General features: G+C 52.6%; 1 protein-coding gene across 2 annotated transcripts in view; it reads left to right on the top strand.

Annotated features, from left to right (window-relative positions):
- Positions 1-23385, top strand: part of SSBP3 (single stranded DNA binding protein 3) — a 181542-nt gene that overhangs the window by 137526 nt on the left and 20631 nt on the right. The window contains exons 6-9 of one of the 2 annotated variants that reach the window (XM_030941628.1): positions 12620-12700; positions 13583-13642; positions 18819-18885; positions 18987-19063. In XM_030941628.1, the coding sequence (XP_030797488.1) occupies positions 12620-12700; positions 13583-13642; positions 18819-18885; positions 18987-19063 (285 nt within the window). The remainder of the gene's footprint in view (positions 1-12619; positions 12701-13582; positions 13643-18818; positions 18886-18986; positions 19064-23385) is intronic. The other variant, XM_030941629.1, reaches the window with a different exon arrangement.

The following is a 23385-nucleotide window of genomic DNA, read 5'->3' on the forward strand; positions in this document are numbered from 1 at the left end:
CACGTTACTTCCCTTCATCTTGTCCACCTGATTTACCTCCCTTAGCCCCTGCCACCTTGACTCCTAGTGCCCTGCTCCACTGCACAGGAGCTGCCCAGGGAGGTCGAGGCTGGGAGGCAGGTGTTGTGTGTCTGGGAGCCTCTGATCCTTTTCCTCCCAGGCTTGCTACCATGGGTTTGATGGAGACCAGCTGTGACCTGGGGAGCTGGGTCTCACCTGTGCGCCTGCGTTCTCTCACTGGTGAATTTCACCTGAGTATCATTTGAGTTTGCGTTCCCCACCTGTAAAACAGAAGCAGCCCTCCCTGGTTCATCAGCTATGCCTTATACCAGCATAAGGTGTGTGGTCAGAATGAATGGCAGATGGGAAATCCGACAAGCGCTCCTTCCCAGAGGCTGGCATCTGGTCATTCCTTCCTTCAGCACACATTCATAAGCCACGGCTTTCTGCCCAGCCCCGCTGGGCTCCCAGGGTTAGGAGGCAGGGCAGCCTCTGGCCCCCATGCGGTCATAGTCCACAGGGCAGACCTAGGCTCGGCTAACCAAAGGTGAGCATGTGGCTCATTCTCCTCTGTCAGGTGCTTTTCCTATCACTAGTGCCTCTTCATTAGAAGAATGAAGTCAGAGCTCTTCATGGTCTCGCCCTTCTACCCTCACCCCACTGTTGGACCAGCTATTGTTCCACAGGACAAGCACCAGAGCTGCTGGCTCTCAGACCTGGCCTCTGCCCCTCCCTCAGTCTACTGGGGAGTTCTACGGGCTGCAGCCTTCTCCTCTCCCCTTCTTGAAACTTCTTCCCTCTCAGGTCACTTTTATTCAAGAAGACTTCGACAAAGTCTTGCCCTTTCCTTGTCTCAAGGTCAAAAAAAGTTGTGCCCAACATCTGTTAATCTAGTTAAGTTCCTCTTCACTAGGTTAACTGTAGTAGTCAATCCCGAGGAACTTACTCTAGAGTTGTAGAAAAGGTCCAAGAGCTTAGAAACTTCAGTCTGTTTTGGGAAGTAGCTTTACCTTCCTGGACCACAGTGTCCCCACCTGTAAATGCAGCAGTATTAGAGAGCGTGGATGTGAGAGTCCAGTGGTGAGCAGAAGAGACCTGGCCCCTGTCTTCTGGGCCATCAAGGGCTTTGGGGACAAAAGAAATGGGGGACTACTTCTCGGGCCAGATGACTCTGGTGGAGTTTACTGAAGAGTACCCAGTATCAGGTGGGGTTTCTTTTGTTGAGGGGCTTGCTTCCAACCCCAAGAGCAGTTCAGATTAGGACAGCTTATGTGTTGTAGGCAAGAGGGGTAGCTCCCTCGGCTAATAAGCTCCCTGTGTGGGATAATAAGGAGGGCTGAGCCAAAGAAAGGCGGTTCCTGACGGATTCCAGGAGGCGGGGCAGATTCTGAGCCACAGCTTGGTGTAATAACAGCTACCCTTGGTGAAGGCTGAACCAAGTACTTGACTCCTGATATCTCAGTTAGATAGTTCTCTGTGAGACAGGTAGGGTGGCTGCATTTTACAAGGGAGATAAATAAAGTTTCAGAGGGAACTATACGCCAGGCTCCAAGCCCCATGAATCTGGGGCTTTTCCAGCAGCACTACAGAGCTGCTTCTCATTTTCCACCAAGTTTGCCAGGTATCGTTGCACCTGCCCATGTGACCGTGGGCCTGACCTCCCAAACCTGTGTCTCCCAGAGTCCTGGTTCTTTCCCTGCTCCATCCTGTTGCTTCATCTTAACAGAGGAAGGAGGAAGAGGTCTTCCAAGCTTCTCAGGGAAGAAGAGGCATGAAAAACCACCCAGACATCCAGGGGGCTGCAGGACTAAAAGGGAAAAAACTTGGCAGACTTTGCTGTTTCATCCTTAGCCCTCTTCTGCTCAGTGGGCAACTGGGGCTGAATTAGGGGCATTCTGGATTTGTGGTTTCTAAGGCCCTGCAGCCCCCCTTCCTAGTTGGATATGATGAATCATTACTTTTTGGAACTGTCTGGGGTGAAGGGGCAGGGCAGGAAGGCTGTGTGCACCCGTGTGTCTGGAGAGCTTAAAGTAGAGCAGGAATTCTCTGGGTGGATGAGGCAGTGCCTTTTTAATATGCACCTCACCTTCGCTATGTTGTCGTGATTAACAGTGGAGCCTGAGCAGTGGCAGAGGCCGGCGGGCAGGAGTGGAATGTGTCTTTGCAGCACTATCCATTTTCAGAGCAAAAGGAAATCTTTTCTTGGGGGAGAGGATCAGTTTGGCAAGGCCACATTCACCCCATGTTCCAGAGGACTGGAGTGGGTCTGGATTCCGGGTCCATCTCTTCCTCCCCAGGTTTGTCTTTCCTGTACCAGTAGAGGTCGGGGAGAGAGAGGGGTGCTGTCTGGACTCTCCTCTGGGGCACAGGATTCCCAGCTTCTTTGCCAGCATTAAAGAAGGCTGAGAGATGGGCATGGTGGCCCATGCCTGTAGTCCCACCCACTTGGGAGGCTGAGGTGGGAGGATTGCTTGAGCTCAGGAGTTAGAGGCCAGCCTGGACAACATAGCAAGACCCTGTCTCTTAATTTTTTTTTTTTTTAATAGAGCTGGCTATGCAGGACTGGGATGTGACTTAGGGCAGCAGGTAGGATGGAAGGAACCACTCACAGATGGGGATCTAATGGGCTTCCAACTTGAGAGAGGGCATAGAGACATCTTTGGAAAGGAACAGAATAGATATGTGATTCCCAAGATACAGATCGCATTGCCATTTCCTTGATCAAGACCCCAGATGTTAGTATCCTTCTCCTTGGCCTGGTGTTCCCATCCCCACCATCTTGTGCATAAAGTCCTCTAGAACCACACCCAAGCCTGCCTTTGGGCTGCATGAATGCCATCCTCGCAGTCCAGAATCCCCTTCCTTTTCTCTTCCAGGAGACACCTGTTCATTCTGCAAGTCCCGCCTAAATATGACTGTTCTGTGGTCACTGCTTCCTCCTTTCCAGTGCACTGGTACCTCTGCCTCTGTTGAAGTGTTGCACCCTGGTCTCACTGGCCAGCCTGGAGCTCTTTAGGGAAGGGCAGAATACTGCTTGTTCACGTGTCTCCAGCATTTAGCTCGGGGTAGTGGGACCTAGTGCCCGGTTAGAGTGACTGCTAGGTAGAGGTGGGCTCTGCCCATGTGTTCCGGATATTGAGCTGTGTTCTTGAAAAGAGTGCCCCGTTGTATGGATACACATGGACATACATGGAGAATCTCCTGCAGGAAGGCCCTCCTTAAGCATTTAGTGGCTGGAGGCAAAGTCGTGTCTCTTATACCCTGCCCCTTCCCAACCACAGCCATTCGAGGTGGAGCCTTTTCCTGCCTGAGATGACCCCAGAGAATCCAATTCTTTGTGAATTCACACCACAGGAAGGGTCAGAACAGTTTGAACCTGCCAAAAGAACTCAAGGCTGGGATTCAAGCTCCCAGAATATTTGTGTTGGCAAACAAGGGAAGGGCTTCTTCCCCAGCATTGTGGCAAGAATGAAATTGGGGAGACCATCAGCAAGGAGGGTTGTGACCAGCTAGCTGGGCATGAGCGCTGGGTTTTGTGTTCCGATGATGCACTGTCACTGTGTTCAGGAGCAGTGGCCAAGAGACCCAGGGCTCATTGATTGGTGAGCATGGAAGGTGTTGGTGTGGCAGCCGAATTCATGTGTGCCGATGCCTGGCCAGTGGTCATTCTCTGTCCTAAGTGGCATACATCTTGGCTCTGATGATTAATGCCTTAATGTCGCTATAGTTCAGTTTTCCCCCTTTGTAAAATGGGGTTAACTTTTGTTTCATTTGCCTTACAAGAGAAACGTGAGGTTAGAATAAAAGTGCAGCACTGTTTTGTTTTTCCTTGAGAATTAAAGAAGACTCCAGTTTTTTCCCTCTTCAGTCTTGAGGACCATCATCCACATCAAGGGTCTGCAGACTTTTTCTGTGAAGGGACAGCTAGGAAATATTTTAGACTTTGTGGGCCATCAGGTGTTTGTAAGCAGCCGTGGACAGAACACGAGTGAGGGTGGCTGTGTTCCAACAAAACTATATTTGCACTGTGTTCCAATAAAACTTTATTTACATTGTATTCTAATTGAACTTAATTTCTTTCTTTTTTTTTTTTTTTTTTTGAGACGGAGTCTGGCTGTGTCGCCCAGGCTGGAGTGCAGTGGTGCAATCTCGGCTCACTGCAAGCTCCGCCTCCCGGGTTCACGCCATTCTCCCGCCTCAGCCTCCGAGTAGCTGGGACTGCAGGCGCCCGCCACCATGCCTGGCTCATTTTTTGTATTTTTAATAGAGATGGGGTTTCACCGTGTTAGCCAAGATGGTCTCGATCTCCTGACCTCGTGATCCGCCCGTCTCGGCCTCCCAAAGTGCTGGGATTACAGGCTTGAGCCACCGCGCCCGGCCTGAACTTAATTTCTAAGAACAGGTAGCAGGCTAGTTTGGCTCTTGAGCTGACTGTAGCTCAGCCTGGCGGCTGTGCTCTTGGGGGTCTTTGTGCTGCAGCCAAGACCAGCCTTTGCCCTGGTATGCAGCTTGGTGTGAGGGACCCAGCCTAGACTTTGGAAGCAGGTTGGACCTGGAACCAGTCCAGTGAGCTCACATCTCTGAGGCTCAGTCATCCTATCTGTATCATGGCAGTCGCAGTCCAGGTGCTGGAGAAAGGCGCCGGCGAGCAGTGTGTGGAGGAGCTACGCATTAGGTTTTGAACACCGCCAATACTTTTCATTTGCCATGTTTCCTCCCTTTGTTTGGGAAACCATCACTTGCTGATTCTTTTCCTCCAGGAGGCAAGTGAGCTTCATGCCTGGTGAGCAGAGCCTTCACTGAGCACCCCCTGTTCATGCCTCAGCAGGGCTGTCCAGGGAAGCCAGATTCCTAATGGTGCAAACCCTGCACCCTCGCTGTCTGCTCAGTGCTGCCGTGGCTCCTTGGAGAGGCTGCTGGGAGGAAGGGAGGTCAGCTGGGGCCTTTGCTCACATGGAAATCGATGAACCATTTGCTCACCTTTGCGAGGAGTGGAACCTTGGTGGCTGTAAGGATCCCTGGTATTTATGCAGAAGTGACTATAAAGGGGAGATGTGGTACATTCCTGCTTTCTCTAATTAGTAACTTCCCCACTGTCCCAGGAAGATGGTCCACACCATTGCCAGACCTCTAAACCCAGCCCCCTCCTTGTCCTCTCCCCACAGAGGGCCGTTGATTGTCATGGGCTCTTCTGCTGGGTAGCCAGGAGCCCCACCTGACTGTGAGCTCTCAGAGACCATGCAGAAGCCCGGGCAGTTGTTCCACTGCTGTGTGGTCCAGCTCAGCCCCCTGAGGACCCACCTACCGTGCATGTGCCAGGCCCACACTGGGTGTGCAGGCGGGCAACTTAGTCACCTTCTGCCCTCAAGTTGGTGTCTCAGCCCCAGCTCTGGCCTGTAAACACACACACTCATACACACCCTACACGCACACACACCCTTCACACACACCCCTCTCCAAGCCATGCCAAGTTCATTCCCATGGGTTGAAACGAGGAAATAAGTTTTCCTCCAAAGAGCTACGTGTAAAATTGACTTGCTTTCCCTTCCTTCCCTTGTCTGGTGGTCAGCTTCCCTCTCCTCGGGGGCTGTGTGTGGCAGACCATGGTGACAGATTCCGGATGTCCATGGCACCTGAGTACACCTTGGCCTTCTCCCCAGACTGAACTTACGGCATTTTCTGTCAGTATTTGTGACCAAGGAGCAAATTGGATTGTCTGTCAAGTGCCTTTTGCTGTGTGTAATTATTGTAATTTTATATTCACTCAATTAAAGTGACACACCTAACAGGCAGATTACACAGGCCACCAGTACCGCAGGTCCTCTGTGTCCCGCTGCTGGTCGAGAAAACCCACTCCTTCAGCCTCTGCAGACCAGTGGTCAGAGTCCTAGGAGTCAGGAGGGACGAGGATGTGTGGAGTGTTTTATCTCTTAACCTAAAACCTCAAGTCCCCTTTCCCCAGCAGCCATCTGTGAAGACAAAAGGCAGATTTGGCCGGGTGGTAATGGCTTCTGTCTGGGTAGCTGTCAGCAGTTTACAGAGAACTCTCATAGCTTTCGTGACCCGTGAGAGAATCATAGCCTATACTCCCCACCTCGCTTTAGGGATGTGCTGCCCAAGACCCAGGGCGACAAGGCTAGGACTCCAGGCCCAGTGCTTTTTGGGTTTTTGGGACCAGTGCCCTCAGTACAGGTCACAGCCTGTCCTCACATATGCCCCTCCCAGGCATGCTCTGAACCCAGAGAGCCAGGACTTTAGTCTCAGCTTTGTTTCTCTGCAAGCTCGTGATTTCTAGACAGGTGTAGGCAGATTGGAGGACTATGGGTGGTATTTGAGGAAGAAGCAGTGAGTTTGGGAAATATTTGACTTAACACATAGCTTATTTTCTCCTTAAAAAAATTGATATAGGTTTATTTTGTTCTTGTTGTGTTTTGTTTTGTGGGGTTTTTTTGTTTGTTTGTTTGTGTGTTTTTTTATTTTTTATTTTTTGAGACAGGTTTCACTGTCACCCAGGCTAGAGTGCAGTGGCATGATCACAGCTCACTGCAGCCTCCACCTCCCTGGCTCAAGGGATCCTCCTACCTCTGTCTCCTGAGTAACTGGGACCACAGGCACACAGCACCACACCTAGCTAGCTTTTGTATTTTTTTTTATAGAGGCGGAGTTTTGTACTGTCCAGGCTGGTCTCGAACTCCTGGGCTCAAGCAATCCTCCCCGCCTCAGCCTCCCAAAATGCGGGATTACAGGTGTAAGCCACTGTGCCCAGCCTGTTTTGTTTTGTTTTGGTTTTTTGGTTTTATTTTTAAGGAGCTATCCTCCATCCAGCTCCAAGAATCTAGCTCAGAAGACCAACTTCATCACCCTTTAGGTAGTAATTTTTCTTCCTGGTTCGTATGAGCCCCAGAGTGTTAGATGTGCCTGCCCAGGGGCTTGTTGGGTCTTGCCCCTTGCCCATGGCAGTGTGGCCCCTGCTGCCTCAGCCCTGCTGCTCTGCTTGGGCCCTGCCCCGAGGTACCTGTGGGGTGAGTGGCCCAGCCTGGAGGGGTCCACATGGCATCCCCAGATATGGAGTAAGGAAATGCTCCGTGTTCAGAGAGCACTTGAAGGGCTGGAGCAGGAAAGGCTTCGTGAAAAAGGATATATGGCCTTCAGCAGACCTGGCGAGGTGAGGCCAGACGTCAAGCTCCTGCTTTCCTTGTAAAGGGCAGGTGAGTGGCCACAGGAGCAGGAGGATGGGGACCACGACTGGGGACCCTGTGTGCCTCGCACTGCCAGCTGTGCCACAGCCCTGCGGTGTTTGTGGAATAGTCCTTGTTTCCTTTATGAGGGCAGTGAGGCTCAGAGCCGTTGGGAAACCAGACTCTTGGAATGAACCAGAGGAGCTGGGATTGGATCCCAGGCCTGCATAATGGTGGGCGCTTCCTGTCACACCACAACCCGCCTCTCCAGGACAGCTTCAGGTGAAGTGCAGGGACTTAGCTGGAGTGTGCGGGAGGGCTGGGGGTCCTGCTGATGGTTCTGAAATGTTTTTCCACGGAGTCCTTGAATCCGTTTTGCAGTGGGAGTGCTCTGCTCCCCACGGTGTCAATGTGGATAAAGGCTTTTTCACTAACCATCAGTGTCCACACTTCGGAGTTTTTGTGAAATGGCCCAGTGTTTGCCTCGATCACACCCATAACAGAGCCTCCTGGGCCCTGCCTAAGTGGCTCTCAGGAGCTGCTGGATGGAACACCACCCAGTGTTGAAATTACAGGAGAAAGAATAACAAAAGAACTGCGGGAGTTAGTTGTCTCCACTCAGAGATCTTGGGACTGGCTGAGATGGAATAGCGAGTCCATTAATAGGATCCAGGGCAGCTGGAAGGCTGGACAGGAAGTGGGCGTGTTTCCTGCCTCCTTTTCCTAGATTCAGGAGCGGGGATTTTCCCCCATGTTGGGGTCTACCCCAGGGCCTGGTCCTGCTGCCATCATCCTGCAGAGGCAGTGCAGTGCAGTGGAAAGAGCTCTGACCCATCAGTGGACCCCAGTTCTCATCCCAGTTCCGGTTGGCTCATGGGGGTACCAGGCCTACATGCTGTGGCCACTCTGGGCCTCAGTTTACCAGTCTGGGAGTGACAGGGAGGTAGGCATCGCCCTCTCTTAGAGCCCCTGGCAGGTTAAGCCAACACTTAAGGTTATTTCTCTCTGTGTCCTCGTTTTTCTCCTTAGCCTGGCAGCTCCTCAGGGCCAGGACGAGTCTGATGTGCCTCTAGACCCCAGCATGGGGCTGGCTGGGCACATAGGAGGTCAGCACCCGGCATCTCGGTGCTCTCCCAAGTCCTTCAGCCTTGAGTTCATTCCAGTTTGCCCTTTGCTCTCTGCCCTGACAGATGACATGGAGGTGCTGCTCTCAGTCTTGTAGAATGGTGGGCTACCCAGGACCCCCTTAGACTCTAGAATCAGACATCAAGGCCTGGCTCTACCATGTAATAGCTATGCGATCCTGGAGTGCCTTTCCAAGCCTCCGTTCCTTGGCAATAAAATGGGGCGATTGATCCCTTACTGCGGGGAGTCCAGGATTAGATGAGCTTATGTAGGTAGAAGCCACACTCCCTGTTATTGTTACTCTCATGGCCCCATTCCACTGATGAGAAAATGGAAATGCAGTCGGGGCAGAGCCAGGATTCGAACCCAGTTCCTTCCAAACCTTATTTCTTCATCTAAAAGAGATGTGAATGGGAATGTGATGTTGTGAGGAGAGCCCTGGGCTACAGTTAGGAGATGTGGCTCGGATGCCAACTAGATTTCTGTGGTCTTGGAGAGGTCACACCTCTGTCGTGGGCCTCTCTTTTCTCCTCCCCTGCAAATGTTGGAGGAAGGGATGATAGAATCTGTCAAAGCCACTTAACAGGTGGCCCCTGGACAGGTGCCTTTCTCCCTAAGCATCTAGTAAGGAACCACAGCCACCCTAGTCTAGCCTCCGGGGTGCCATCTGCCCTGATCTACCGCATCCCTGGAAGGTTAATTAGGCAGCATCTGCAACTGAAGGCATCCAGCTCCCGTGGAGGGGAGATGGTCTAAATGGAGCTGGGCCTGCTGGCCAAGCAGCCTTCCAGATGCACCCTTTTTGGGTTCCTCAAAAGCTTCCAGCGAGTGGAAGCCTCACCAGAGAGTTGTCCTGCATGGAAAAGCACATCAGTATCATCAGCTTTGAGACTCCCTCTTCCTCTCACCTTCCACCACAGTCCACTCTGCCTGCCTCCTGGGTCTGTTCAGAGTTTGGGGAAGAGAGTGGCCCCTGTCCCACCAAAGGTCAGAGCCCTCAACCTAGATCCTTTTTCACTGTTGTCTTCCTCATGTGTAGCCTTCTGCCCGAGTGGGTAGCAAATCCAAAAGAGCACAAAGTCCGTCTTCTCCAAACCTATTTGTGGATCTCTTGTTGAGAATGCAGGCTGGAAAGGAAGATGAGACCACTTTTTGTGGCCTAATAAAACACAGGGCAGCAGAGCCCCTGAGTCCTCATAGAGATGGGCAGTTCATCTGTCATGTTCTTTGCAGAAGCAAATGCTTCCACAAACAGGGTTCTCCACCCATGAGACTGCTAGGCTATGTGGGGTTCTTCCTGTGATGCCACAGGGTCTTAGGGACACAGCCCAGACACAGGGAACGTAGTGACAGAGCTCCGGGCTGAGTGGAGATAACGGAGACGCAGAGGAACTCTCCGTGGATGTGGACGTGGGTGGCCTGTTGGGAAATGGCAGGCGTTTGGCTCTGTGCCGAGAGGTGGGCAGGCAGAGTCTGTCATTGCCTCACTGCGGGTGGGAGAGGAGCTCTGTGCCCTGGGGAGGTGGGCACTGAGCTTTAGCTTGGCCTCTGTCAAGAATGTGGTATCATTTTTCTCCCTAAGTGACTAGCTGGCCTGGGCCAAGATTCCTGGTCCTCATCATTCCAACCCCCTAGCTCCAAGTCAGAGGGAAGACTTCTAGCTGCTGTTCCTGCCCCAGATTTAACAGCTCGCTCCCCACCATTCCCCATGAGCCAGAGAGGTTGTGGATCTGGGCTGGGGCCTCCCTGACCAGCCTGGCTTCATCCTTACTGCTTGTCAGCTTTTTTTCTTGAGGCAGCTGCGCCAAGACCAAGCTCGTGCCCCCTCAGCTTATCCAGGGACTGGTCACCAGAGTCCCCCAGGGGCGCTTCTGAGGGAGGCGCAGGGGAGGCACACACGCCAGCCTTGCTCTCTGGATCTCAGCAGACCCAGGTTGGAGCACTGGTCCTTTGTAACGGCTGCCGTAGATTGAGGCCCCACTGTGTGTGCCACATGCTCTTAGGTGTTTCACATCTGTTTTCTCTAATGGGTCAGTGAGTCAGCCACCTGCCCTCCCTGACCACTGGGCACACAGGTATGAGGGGCTTGCCCAGAGCCCTGCTGCTCGCCCTGAGGAAGCACTCAGTTACCAGGAAGGGAAGGACGCGAGGGAGGAGGCACTCCCTTCTTGCCAAGAGCCGAGGAACTGACAGGAGGCCTTTCACCCCCTCTTGGCAACTGGACCTCACCCTTGAACCTTCCTCCTCTGTTCTTTTCATATTTCTTTTTTTCGGGGGTTGGCTTCAAATTATCTTGTTTACATTACACCCAAGTTTCGTGGTACAAAAGACTTGCAGGTGCAAATATGTCCCGCCTTCATTAACTCCCCTCCCTTTTTAATTTATGTGATTTCAATTTTCCTTCCCTGTACTGTTAATTAGGGGACCCTCTAATCAGTGCCATTATCACAGTGGTATTCATGTTTAGGAAAGCCGCTAAACAAATGCTTGCAAAATTGCTAAATGGCTAATTAATGTCTGTTAATTAAGAAAATTGCTCATGGTAACAAACCATGCCGTTGCTGGCAGCCGCTAGAAAGACACACACTTGTTGAAATTAGTAGCGTGGCAGGTAGGGGAACATCTGCTCCTTGGAGCTTTCCGGAAGTGAGCAGCTCCTCGCTTGGCCAAGAAACTCCCAGGCCTGTCAGCGGCGGTGCCCTCGGGTTCCTGTACAGCCCCCTGCGACGTTCTCTGCACACCTCTTCTCTGTGGGCCCACGCCCACCGGGTTGGGCCCGCCCCTCCTCTCCAGTGGGCAGGCGGCTGGCAGCCTGGCTCTGCAGGAGAAGGCCGAGGGGGAACCCTACCTAGGCAGCTCCTCTCTCTTTCTAATTTAGCCACACTCACCCCCTGTGCACATTCTGAATTTTTCTAAAAACCAACTTCTAAAAAACAGCACAGTCATGGGTGGGGAAGAGCGAATGGAGGCCTGTCTCCTCATCTCTGGCATCAGCATCCCGCGCTGCGTGGGCTGGAACGTGCTTCTGAGGCAGCCCTCTACGCTTACGGACCCATGGTAGGAAAGTCCTTTGGTGTAACCCAGTCTACACACACATGAATATTTACACACAAAACCAGGGTTCGTGAAAGACACCCGCCTTAAAATACACAAAGCTCTCTGATTTTTTTTTATTACCTCAGATTTTTAAGAAATAATTGTTGCAGCTTGCTACATTGCTGAGTGAGTTTCTACCCATAGTTTGTAACCCCAAGGTTGAAGTGAATTCATCTGCCCATGTCTTCTGGGGTGAGGGGGCGGGGGTCGAGGTCAGCATAGCCCAGGGTTCAGGCGGTGGGGATGGGGGTCAGCTTGGAACTGAGGTATGGAAAGGACAACCCACCCACTCGCCCAGCAGGCAGGGGTCCCCACCCTTCATGCACTTCCCTGTCTCCCCACCTCTGCACTGGAACTCTTGGGTTTCAGGGCTGGAGATGGGCATCGGACCCATGGGGTTTCTCATCCCGGCTCTGCCACTGACCAGTTTTGTGGCCATGGCCAAGTTCCTTCATCCCTCGAGACTCAGATTCCTCATCAGTAAAAACTGGAATGAGAAACCCCACCTCCCAGGGCTGCTCTGAAGTGCAGGTGAATTTACGGTGTGCGAGTCTGCACTGCCCACACCGTGTGGCCCTCACTCACTGTCCCCCACTCCCTGTGTGTTACATCTGTGGTGCCCTTTGCCCCTCCTGCCTCTGTTATTTATCCATCGGTGCCCCTGGCCCTCCTGACCCCAGGAAACCTGTCACCTGGGCATCTCCCTGACACTCGATCAGTCCTGCCTCGAGTCACCCATAGCCGGGTCACTGTCCCCCAGACTGTGAGCTCCTTGAGGGCAGGGCCTTTCCCGATCCTTCCCCACCCCCACACACGTGGCACCTACGTGCTTTGCACCTGGGTCCCCTGTTTCTGTGCGTCACTGTACTCCCTCTGAGCCTGTCTCAACCAACGTATTTAACATGGCAAACTCTGCTCCAAGGGTAGGCTGTGTCCAGGACTGTACTCCCGTGTGCTTTGACAGAGGTGCTTCATTTTTTGTTCTTTCAACCCTCTGTGAATGTATTTATCAGCTTCTCTCGCTCCCGCTCGCTGTTTTACACCATTGAGCCGGTGACCAAAGCAGCAGCTCCACCACCTCCCACCAACCAGAGCCCGCCCCCCGCACGCCCGCCCGCCGCCCACCCTTCGTTTTGGTTTAATTTTTGTTCTTTTAAGCTTCTTCTGCGCTTCTCCATGTGCTGTGATCTATAACCTGCCTCTACTGTCTGGCCTCACAGGGTCCTCCGGGGTCACAGCCCTCGCCGCACGCACAGCCTCCACCTCACAATCCTAGCAGCATGATGGGACCCCACAGTCAGGTAAACGCACCGTGGCGCTCCCGCCCGCCGGGGACGCGGGGCGCGGAGGAAGCAGAGAGCCCGCAGAGGAAAAACAAAAATCAAAATGTGCTCTAGCCACTGCCTGCGAGTCTTTATTGACAAATAAAATTTTTTTAGAAATTTCTTTTTTTCTAAAGACAGTCTTCAGTCCTCGGACCTCACACCCAGCTTGGATACAAAACCAAAAGGAAAATATATATATTTCTGTGACCTTGTCAGCGGCCTTTGCGTTTTTGTTTTTTCCTCTCTCACTTTTGGTTTGGTTTTGAGTTTGGTTCACCATTTGTTTGTAATCGAAGCTGCATCCCAAGCCTTTTCTTTGTGCACTCGCGCTGCTGAGAAAGCTTTCCTGCCATTCCCCTGCATTAAGTTAGGGAGCCCGCTGTCTCCTTCCCGTTTCCATGGCGTTTCCCCCCCAGTCCTCGCTCCCATCTCCATCCCTGCTGGTGGTTTCTGTGTGTGTGTGCCTGTGTGCGTGCTCGTGTGTCCAGCTTTGTCTGCAGACCCTTAAAATGTTACGTATAAGTCCTTCTTAGCCTTTTATTTGCCCTTACGGAGAGCAGAGGTTTCCTCCTCTGCCCTGCGTTGATTTAACTGTTTTTCCGTGTCTTATGCAAAGTCCCAGCCGCTGCCCTTCCACCCAGAGTAGATCTCCACGAACAAATGTGGAGTCTGGAGACACATTTGTTGTGTGGATCTATCGTTCCCTCTGCCCAAAGGAAGTTTTGCTCAAAGGGAAGAGGCTACCAGGAGAAAGATCACTAGTTATAATAAAACTGGACTTTGTGGAGTGGAGAGCATTTGTGTTTGTCACTGTGCAGTAGGGCAGGCTGTTACTGAACTAATTCCCTATAATTGCAGCCTTTTATGTCACCGCGATACGCAGGCGGCCCCAGGCCCCCGATCAGAATGGGAAACCAGGTACTGTACCTTTTCATGTTCTCTCTTCCCTCCTTCAGCCATCCTTGGCCCTAGGTGGACTTTGACACAAAATGAAAGTTGAGGGAAAGGATTGAGGGGTGGAGAGACAGGTTTAACGTGGCTGGTAGCTTACTTAGCTGTTCCCCAGAGAGGGCCCCACGTCCCCGCTGTGCCCATGGTGCAGCAGTTCACCTGCCCCTCCAGATGGCCTTTGGACAGTCCATTCTGGAGTTCAGAAGGTGGTAGCAGATGGAGCCAAGGCGCATGTGGGATTGCAGGGCTTCGGCTATTCTAGAGAAGATGGTAATGCCCTGCCCCTCCCTTCCACCCCCTTCTTGGAAGAGGGTCTTCCTCCTTAATGAAGTTAATTGACAATGTGCATTTTTTCCTGGAAGCTTTTGAGAATTGCCAAGGCTGGTAAATATAATCCTGCTATTGGGGGGGAAATGGCCTGTAGGAATGCTTAGATCAGGAGCCCGGATGCAGCGGAGCAGGAGATTTGTGAGTTTTTCAGCAATGTCTGCCTGCTTCCCAGACCCAACTCAAAACAAGAAAGGATTTGTTCATGTAATTAGAAAAGGAGTCTGATTATGGGGAGGGCCTTTTGCCTGGGGTCATATGCCTTTTGCTGGCCCATTAGGGTTGGCAATTCTAGGTGGTCTGGAGAAATCAGCCCCCATGCCACCCTCCCTGGTTAAGGGCAGGAGAGGAGTTGCAGAAGTAAATATGAATAGATGCCTCTTTTGAGGATAGACAGACTTAAAACTTTCAAGAAACATCAGGGAAATTTTATGCCCCAGTTTTTTTAAACAGAATTATTTCAGTGACTTTGCAAAAGCCCTTCAAAAAAATCTGACAGCAGTGCCAGCACATCCAGCCCGTGTTGCCTTTGGAACTGGGAGTTTAGTCACCAGCTAAATTAGCATTGTCAGAGTGTGATGCTTTTCATTCTCAGGGCTCTACAAGAAGGCTCCTGAGTGAGGTAATCCAGGCACTATGGAGAGATGATCATAACCAGGGGTCTCCAATTGTGTTTTTTTTTTTTTTTTAAACTGGAGTCTCGCTGTCTCCCAGGCTGGAGTGCAGTGGTGCGATCTCTATTCAGTGCAGCCTCCGCCTCCTGGGTTCAAGCAGTTCTCCTGCCTCAACCACCCAAGTAACTGGGATTACAGGTGTGCACCGCCACACCCAGCTAATTTTTGTATTTACAATAGAGACAGGGTTTCACCATGTTGGCCAGGCTGGTCTCAAACTCCTGACTTCATGTGATCTGCCTGCCTTGCCCTCCCACAGTGCTGGGATTACTGGCATGAGCCACCGTGCCTGGCCAGCTCTCCAATTTTAATGTTAATTTGCCTATCGGGTTCCCATCTTTTTTTTTCTTTTCTTTTTTTTTTTTTTCCTCCAAAAGTCCTTCATTTTCTATTTTCTCTGACATGAAGGGGACAAATTTGGACAGGAGGAATTAGAGACGCAGCTTTTTGAGCAAAAGAAGGGGTCCCTGGATATATCACAGATGAGGAAACAAAAGGTCAGAGTGGAGGAGTGATTTCCCAAAGTGAGCTGGGCTGGAGTTGATCTTGGTTCCAGCCCCGTGCTAATTGTACTCCACCCCACCCCATTCATCAGCTTTCACAGATGTAAGATTGCTGCCCCCATCTGTGTTTTTAACCCACCACCACTGGGCCTGCTTTGCTGTGGCACATAGGGGCCCCAGCAGCAGCCTTCCCACCAGCCCACCCAGGAGCTCTTCTTGGTCCAAACTGGCCTTGCCAGGGAGAGAGGAGCTACTTCCTTATCATAATTGTGGCTCTTCTTCCGGCAATTAAAGGATATGGAGAAGGGGTGTGTATATTTCTATTCAGCAACTAAGCATGAGCAACCACTCAAGAGCAAATTGGGGTAAATCCATCATCTGTACTTTGCGTTACACACCAGTTTTCTCAACCTCCCTGCCACCCCCCAGTAGAAATCTACACTGGGGCTGGGCGTGGTGGCTCATGCCTATAATCCTAGTACTTTGGAAGGCTCAGGCGGGTGGATCACTTGAGATCAGGAGTTCGAGATCGGCCTGGCCAACATGGTGAAACCCTGTCTCTACTAAAAATCCAAAAATTAGCCAGGCATGATGGCGTGTGCCTGTAATCCCAGCTCTCCGGGAGACTGAGGCAGGAGAATCGCTGGGACCTAGGAGTCGGAGGCTGCGGTGAGCCAAATTTGCGCCATTGCACTGCAGCTTGGGTAACAGAGCAAGACTCCATCTCAAAAAAAAAAAAAAAACCTACTCTGGTTTTCCAGTTCCCTTTGACCTCAAGAAATTTTTATCCTCCAAAGAGGGATGTGCCCCTTCCACAGGTATTGTCCCTGGGGGTTTCTTGGAGAGTGCCCTCGTCGGGGCTGCCAGTTAACAGAAGTCCTGTGCCACTCGAGTTAGCTCAGTTCTCTTCTGTGATGAGTGGAGGGAGCAGAGACTAGAGGACTTGCTGGGGCTCACAGGCCATTATGAATGTGCCTTCTGGGTGAGGGGAGTGAGAAGGGCCCTTAGGGGAACAAGAAGCAAAGGGTCAATGACGTGGCCTCAGGGTCCTCAGTGACTCGGCCTGCCTCCTGTCTGCCTCCCTGGCTAGAGGCTGTGCATGGAGAGTTGCTGTTTTTTCAAGTGCGGGTGGTTGGATGGGTGGTGACAGTGGAGTTCAGCCGGGTTTAGGAGAGAGTGGCTGGAATCCAGGGTTGTCAGAGAGCCCTCCCACACACATCTCGGCGGAGCTCCCACCTGGCAGGCTGGCTGTGCTGGCGGGGCAGGTGAGACAGCACGCGGATGCAGCAGGGATTTGTCCGTTTCCTGGGCAGATGCTTCCTGTGCCTTGCCCCACACGCAGTGCTGTAGGAGAAGAGCTGGCCTCTGTCCAGGAGCCCCAGAACAACTCGCTCCCCTGTAGGCCCCAAGGGTGTGTGCACAGCGTGTAATTATGGCCCCATATATGAGCCGTTGTTTTTCCTCCTTAAGTTTGAGGGCTTCAGCCCTCTCAGGGTGAGACCCCTTTTCTTGGTGATTGCACAGCTTCTTTCCCTGATAGAAGAGGCCCAGACTGTCTGTCCCTGTCTCAGGGTCACCTCAGTGAGGGACGCGACCTCCAGGCCTCCTCTGAGCCTCTGGACAGCCAAGCTTTGCCCCTGGAGTTCGATACATAAAGAGGGTTAGAGGAACCCACAGAGGAACTTTCTCCAAGAATTGGTGGTCAGCACTGGGCTACCTGGAGAGAGTGACTGCCAAGCCCCACGGCTGCACTGTCAGGGTTGGATGAAGTGGTCCTGCACTGGGTAACTCATGACCCTGACGGTCCCCCATCCACCTCCGTGTCCTGGGATCCTGCAGTCCAGACAGCCTTAGAGGCGGGCCTTCCTGAGTCACCAGGACTCTATAAAAACCACAAACCCCCAGTGGGCAGACACAAACCAGCCAAGTGATTCAGAGCTGGGGAACCTGGGGCCAGGAAGCAGGGCTGAGAGACAGTGAGAGGCCGGAACAACTAAAATCCAGGGATTGGAAAGACACTGAGGCTCCCCCCACCCAGGCAGACGGAAACAGCAGGTGCTAATTGCCACTTTGTGGGCCAGGCGCAGAGGCTCACACCTGTAGTCCCAGCATTTTGGGAGGCTGAGGCAGGACGATTACTTGAGCCTAGGAGTTTGATAGGAGTCTAGGCAACATAGTGAGACCCCATCAATACAAAAAATTCAAAAATTAGCCAGGTGTGACAGCGCGTGCCTGTAGTCCCAGCTCTTGGGATGGCTGAGGCAGGAGGATTGCTTGAGCCTAGGAGTTCGAGGCTGCAGTGAGCTATGATCACACTACTGTACTGCAACCTGGGCAACATAGCAAGAGACTGTCTTAAAAAACAAAACAAAACAAAAACCAATTCTACTTCGTGAACGTTAGACACTCCCTGGGCCCTCACACAGTCCTCTCGCACCTTAACCACACCCACCTGCTCCCCTGTTCCATTCTGAAGCTGGGGAAATCAGTGACAGTCTGTCCCTTCGCTTTCCACCACCTCGTTCCAAAACCGGTTTGGAGTTCACCATTGAGCTCAAGGCAGAGGAGCTCCCCACTCAGCCTCCCCCACAGCAGCACAGCCTGGGCTGGGGGCCCTTGAGGACAGACCCCTGTCACAGATGCCCAGCCTTTGAGCAGCACTGGCACCTGCCAATAGGGAAAGATGACCAGCCATCACCAAAGGCTTTTCCTCTCAAAGGCAAAGGCTTGTATTTAGCCCTAAGGGATGAGGTCCTAGAAACAAAGTTCCCTTAGCAAATCCTACTCTGTTTTTCCAGTTGCAGCTGAAATAACTTCAGTCTCAGGTAAATCGCTTTTAATAGGTTTTCACAGCGGGTGGGCCAAGTGTTCACCCAGGAAACCTGTGGCCCCCACGTTTATCTTCTCATTAGCAACCACACCAGCACCGCCGATGGCCCCAGCTCCAGAGCCGGGTTCTCGTCCAGTACCCCTGCCCCTCTCCTAGTGACCACCTCTCCCACCCCGGGGCTGGGAGGCATTCCATATTGTAGAAGCTGATGGGATATAACCTGGGTGCTACTTGGCTCTGTAACCTGTGACTGGGAGCCCTCAGGCCTGTGACCTCTGTTTCCCCATCTCAATCCTAAAATCCTCCTCATCCTCTGTTCCCCTTTAAACAGGGCTTCCCACAGTGATAGGATTTTAGGTAGTGGGTGTCTCAGTCCCCGTAATTTGGAAGTAGAGCTAAAAGGAGGTGTGTCTCTGTGAGACAAAGGCAAGATGGGATTTGGGCAGAAGGAGGGAGTGGGCACTGCTGCCTCTGAGAACAAGGTGGTCGGTGTTGCAGCCAGAGCAAGACCTAGAGAATTTGGTCCCCTGCCTCATTTCAGAGCTCTCATAGGTACCCAGACTCCCTACCCCAAGACAGCGGGATGAGGTGACGGTTTCCCTCCCACAGAGCCCCCCAAACAGTGACACGGTTTTAGCTAACACCAGTTCGAGCTGACTGGTAGGCCTGGGGTGACCTTCTCCCGTCGGCAGGCAGCAGAAGTGGTCTCAGGGAGGCCATGAGTGGCCCCACGTGGTCAGGTAGATGCCTCTCCCCATGTCCAGCAGCTCCGGAGCAACTGCTCATCGTGTGTCTTGCATCTCTTTCAGCCTCCAGGAGGAGTTCCTGGGACACAGCCATTGCTGCCCAATTCCATGGATCCCACACGACAACAAGGTAGAGAGGGCAGCGTGGGCCTAGGGTGGCTGGGGATGCCAGGAGGGGCTCCTCCTCCCTCGACTCCTGCCACCCCATGGCGCGCCTCCTCTCTCATGCAGGCCACCCCAACATGGGAGGATCAATGCAGAGAATGAACCCTCCCCGAGGCATGGGGCCCATGGGTCCTGGCCCACAGGTAACCACCGCCTGTCTGTCCGTCTGTCTCCCTGGCCATCTCTGTGCACCCGCCTTCTCTCCTCTTTCCATGCTGTCAGTCTCCCACATCTCTCAGTTCGCAGGGGTGAGAGGAAGGGCATGGCCACATCCCCTGCTCCTGTCCCCTTCTGTGGCAGACTGGCCTCACGCACTGCCCAGGGTAGCCCCTCGTGGATGACAGGCAGAGTTGAGGCCCCTCTCCCCCAGGGAGCTAGGAAAAAGGGGACAGCTGAGGCCTTCTAGTTGGCAGACCCTTTTGGCGTGCAGTATCCTATCATGGGGTCTGAAGGGCAGGGAGCTCCTGAACCCCAGAGCTGCCTCCCCTGGGTGAGGTAGACTTGAGATGGCTTAGGGCCAGCATTGGTTGTGTCCCAGAGGCGGGGCGGATGAGTGGCCTTCCTAGCTCTGCCTGCAGCTCAGCATGCGTCTGTCCTTGGATGACTCACTTTGACCTCTGTGGGCCCCAGCAGGCCTCAGTTTCCCCACCTGTTAAATGAGGACTGTATCCGTTCTCTGATGAGAGGGGGCCACGCTGGCAGGACCCCAGCACCCACTTCAGCCGGGATTCTTTCTGACCAAAGGGCTCCGCTGCCACAAAGGCAGTTTAGAAGCCATTGGAAGAAAGCATTTCAGGTGCCCTCACATACCTCTTACGGTCACAACAAAGTCGTCGCCCCTTGTGGCCAGCTCCGCACCCCCAGGTAGGGGTGTTCAAGAAAAGGTCTGACAGGTGTTCTGCTGTGGAACCATCTCGCTGCTTACCCCCAGCCCTCTGGGTGTTTGCATGTGGCTTTGTTTCCTGTAGTAGCCGTGTCAGAGCGTTCGCGATGTTCCATTCGCCTTGGGAATTCTCTAGCCCCTGACTAAAGGAAGCTGGAAATCTGAATAAGACAAGGGGCTTGTTCTCAGGTGTTCTTTCCCTTCTTTTCTGTTCTGCCTGGAGTCCACTGCACTGGTCGCTCGCTCGGTTGCATGCAGGTGTTCAGGACTCTCTGGGCCCCCTGCGCTGGTTTCTGGGTCCCCTGGGGGTGGAGTAGTGCCCTCCCCATTCCCGCCCACATGTACTCCCTTTTGTAGGGAGAGGCATCTGCCCCACAGAACCACAGCCCTCTGCTCCATCCCAGAATTGTATTTACAGCAAGCCCAAGCCACCGCCTTCTTCTCAGTGGTGATTGGAACATCTGTGGTGGTGAAAGATTTTAGGGAGGTCCTTGTCTTCTGCCAGCCCCATAATCCTAAAAGGAAGCAAGCCCGCAGTAGTCGCGGCTCCAGTATTCTAGTTTTGTTCCTTCCTCAAATCCTCCAAAATTCGTGTTTCTGCTAGCTCCTTGTAAGCTGCCAGAGTGGCCCCTTCCTGCCTGGCAGACGCTTGGAGCTGACCTCTGCAGGGCTGCCTGCCTAGGGAAGGGGGCGGGGGGCAGGGTAGGAACAGAGCTTCCCCTCTCCTGAGTCAGATGCAGTTCTCGCTTCCCACAGCCTGAGCCGCAGAGCAGTCACATTTTATTGGTGTAGAAATCAGCAGTGGCCTTGGATTGTCAGATGTCACGGGGTCTGTGTGACTCAGGAGGATGGAATCTGAGGAGGGAAAATTGAATGCCACCGCCCAGCCCGTGGATGCTGACGCTCAGCAGCTGCATCTGTAAAATGGGAATAAGAACGGTGCCTGACCTGGAGGGCTGCTGGACGGAGCAGGGTCCAGTGTCCAGTTCCTTTTTTTTCTTTTAGCAGGAATCAAATTCCTTTTTTAATTTTTATTTTTAAAAAATTAAAATATTTTTTATTTTAAAGAAAATTTTTAAATTTTTAAAAAATATATATTTTTTTAATTTTTAAAAATTTTTTATTTTATTTTATTTTTTTGAGGCAGGGTTTACTCTGTCACCCAGGCTGGAGTGCAGTGGCACCATCTCTGCTCACCACATCCTCAGTCTCCCAAGTAGCTGGTACTACAGGCTCCCACCACCATGCGTGGCTAATTTTTGTATTTTTAGTAGAGGCAAGGTCTTGCCATGTTGCTCAGACTGGTCGCGAACTCCTGGGCTCAAGCGATCCCCCCGCCTTGGTCTCCCAAAGTGCTGGGATTATAGGCATGAGCCACCGTGCCCGGCCAAGTCAAGTTCTCGATGTGATGCTGGCCACAGGGTGCTCCCCCTAAGGAAGATACTTGTGTTTTCCAACTTTAGGGACTTAAAACCAATGTTTAGGCCTCTAGTTGCTTGGGTTTGGTGATTGTTTTTAATTTCTTCTTCTTTTTTTCCTGGCAAAGTCATTCATAGTTTGTTTGGACGATCGTAACACTGAGATTCTAAAGGCTGGGAATAGATGTCAGGCTGTTCGAGAGCAGCAGGGTGTGCTGGCAGTTCAGGACTTCCTCTGGGCATGGTGGATGTCTCATCATGTCTGCCCCTGACCCGTAGTCCAGCACACTCTTTGGCACACTTTAAAGAAGTGAGGGTCCCAGAGGCTGAGGCTGTGCATTGAGACTCTCCTGGCCTCACCCAAGCATTGTACAAGGGGTGGAGCTCCCCTTAGACTCCAGGAGTGGCTCCAGCAGGAGAGGGAGAGGCTCACCCATCTTCGTTTACATTACACACCCTTGCCAACCTCAGGAGCTCTGGAAGCGTCTCTCCTGCTCTTTATTTTACTTTATCAATGTGGAAACCCTAAAGCGCTTCACCCATGTTTCCTGTACTCCTCTGGGTAGGGTAAGTATTAAATCCCAGAGCCAAATGTCCCTTGAAGCAACCCAGGGTGTCTGCGCTGGCCATCACGGGGGTCAGGAAAGCTTGGCATTGAGGTAGCACTGGGCCCGGACAAGGTTGATGGTGCAGGATGGATTACAGGGTCTGTGGTCAGCTAGGGCTCATCTTGGGCCCGGCAGAGCCTGGCAGTTTTGGACTCTGAGGTGGAGAGTAGGGAGAGGGCAGACTGTCCCTGTTCCCCAGGCCCTTTCTCTCTCTCCCCTGAGGGTGATACCCTGTGGACAGGACAGGGGCTAGCCCAGAACTTAGTTCTGGAAAGCAGTCTTGACAGCAGCTTAGCCTGGCTGGGCCTCCAGTTCGTCATCTGCAAAATGGGCAGCAAGTGATGGCCTCATGGGGCTACTGGAAGGCGGGCGAAATAGCAGCTGTGAAATGTAACTTGAAGTCCCCACATGATAGCCTGTGGATCCCTTCCCCTTCCCGCAGGCCCTGAGCTTGGGGGAGGGAGCCCTGTGTGCTGCCACAGCCCGGGCTGTCAGGCCAGCCCCTTCAGCCTAGAGCAAGTGCCACTACACACACAGTGCTGTGCTGAGACCAGGCGCAAAGGTGGGAGACCATCGGCATGTCATTTGTAGCCAGGAATTAGATTGCTTTTAGCCAGTGACCACTCCAGAACTTTCTGAACAAAGAATAGGTACAGTGTGGTCAAGGGCTACTTTATTTCAAAACCAAATGGAGTGACATTGTATTTTGTGAGTCTGTGTTACATGTCAGCCTAAATGTCTCAAAGGAACCAGCAGTGCAGGCATCACCCCGTCCTTCATCCTCAGTGCTTCAGACAGATTTTACTCTGGTTTCGTAAAGTGCCAGTGCCAGAAAGGAGATAGTACGTCCACTTAAAACTCTTCTTTCCAAAAAGTTTTATGTATGTCAGTATCAGGTAGTAATCTCTCATCCTAGTGTTTCGAAAGTGAATTCTTATAGGATGAAGCTAAAACTGAGGCACCCCTGGTCGGACTTAGGAGAGAGAAGGCCAGCCCCCATCAGAAGTGCAGTGGCTCCCAGACTCCTGGGTGCTGATTCCGAGCCACCGACCTGTTGGCGTTTCTGGTATTCAGGTTGTGGCTGAAGCCAGGACAGAGTAGAATCAGGTCACTATCCTGGTTTGTCTGCATTTGAGAGTTCAGATGAAGGAGAGAATCCACAGCCTCTGGAACGATCCTATGCTGCCCCCATCTCCTGGGGCTGATCCAGGGCCAGTCCAAGCTCAGTGACACTGAGCGGAGGCCCCCCAAAAGAGAGGGGTAGGTCATTAATCCTGGTCCTGAGCACCTCGGGCTGGTGAGGAAGGAAAAGGGCCCCTTGAGGAACTTAACTCTGGTGGCCCCTGGGGGGTGTCCTGCATGAGATGGCCAGGCCCCCACTGCCCAGAGAATGGCCTGGACAGCCTCAAGTCCACTCTGGTAGGTGAGTCCTAAAGACTAGGAGAGCCGTCCCCTAAGGTAATTACAGCACTGGGTGGTCCCCCCCTCTCACCTGCCTCCTACAACATGCTTGGCTAAGAATGCAGACTCTGGGGGCTGGCAGATCCAGGTTTAAA

Source organism: Rhinopithecus roxellana, chromosome 12, assembly GCF_007565055.1.
Source record: "Rhinopithecus roxellana isolate Shanxi Qingling chromosome 12, ASM756505v1, whole genome shotgun sequence".
NCBI classification, from domain to species: domain Eukaryota; kingdom Metazoa; phylum Chordata; class Mammalia; order Primates; family Cercopithecidae; genus Rhinopithecus; species Rhinopithecus roxellana.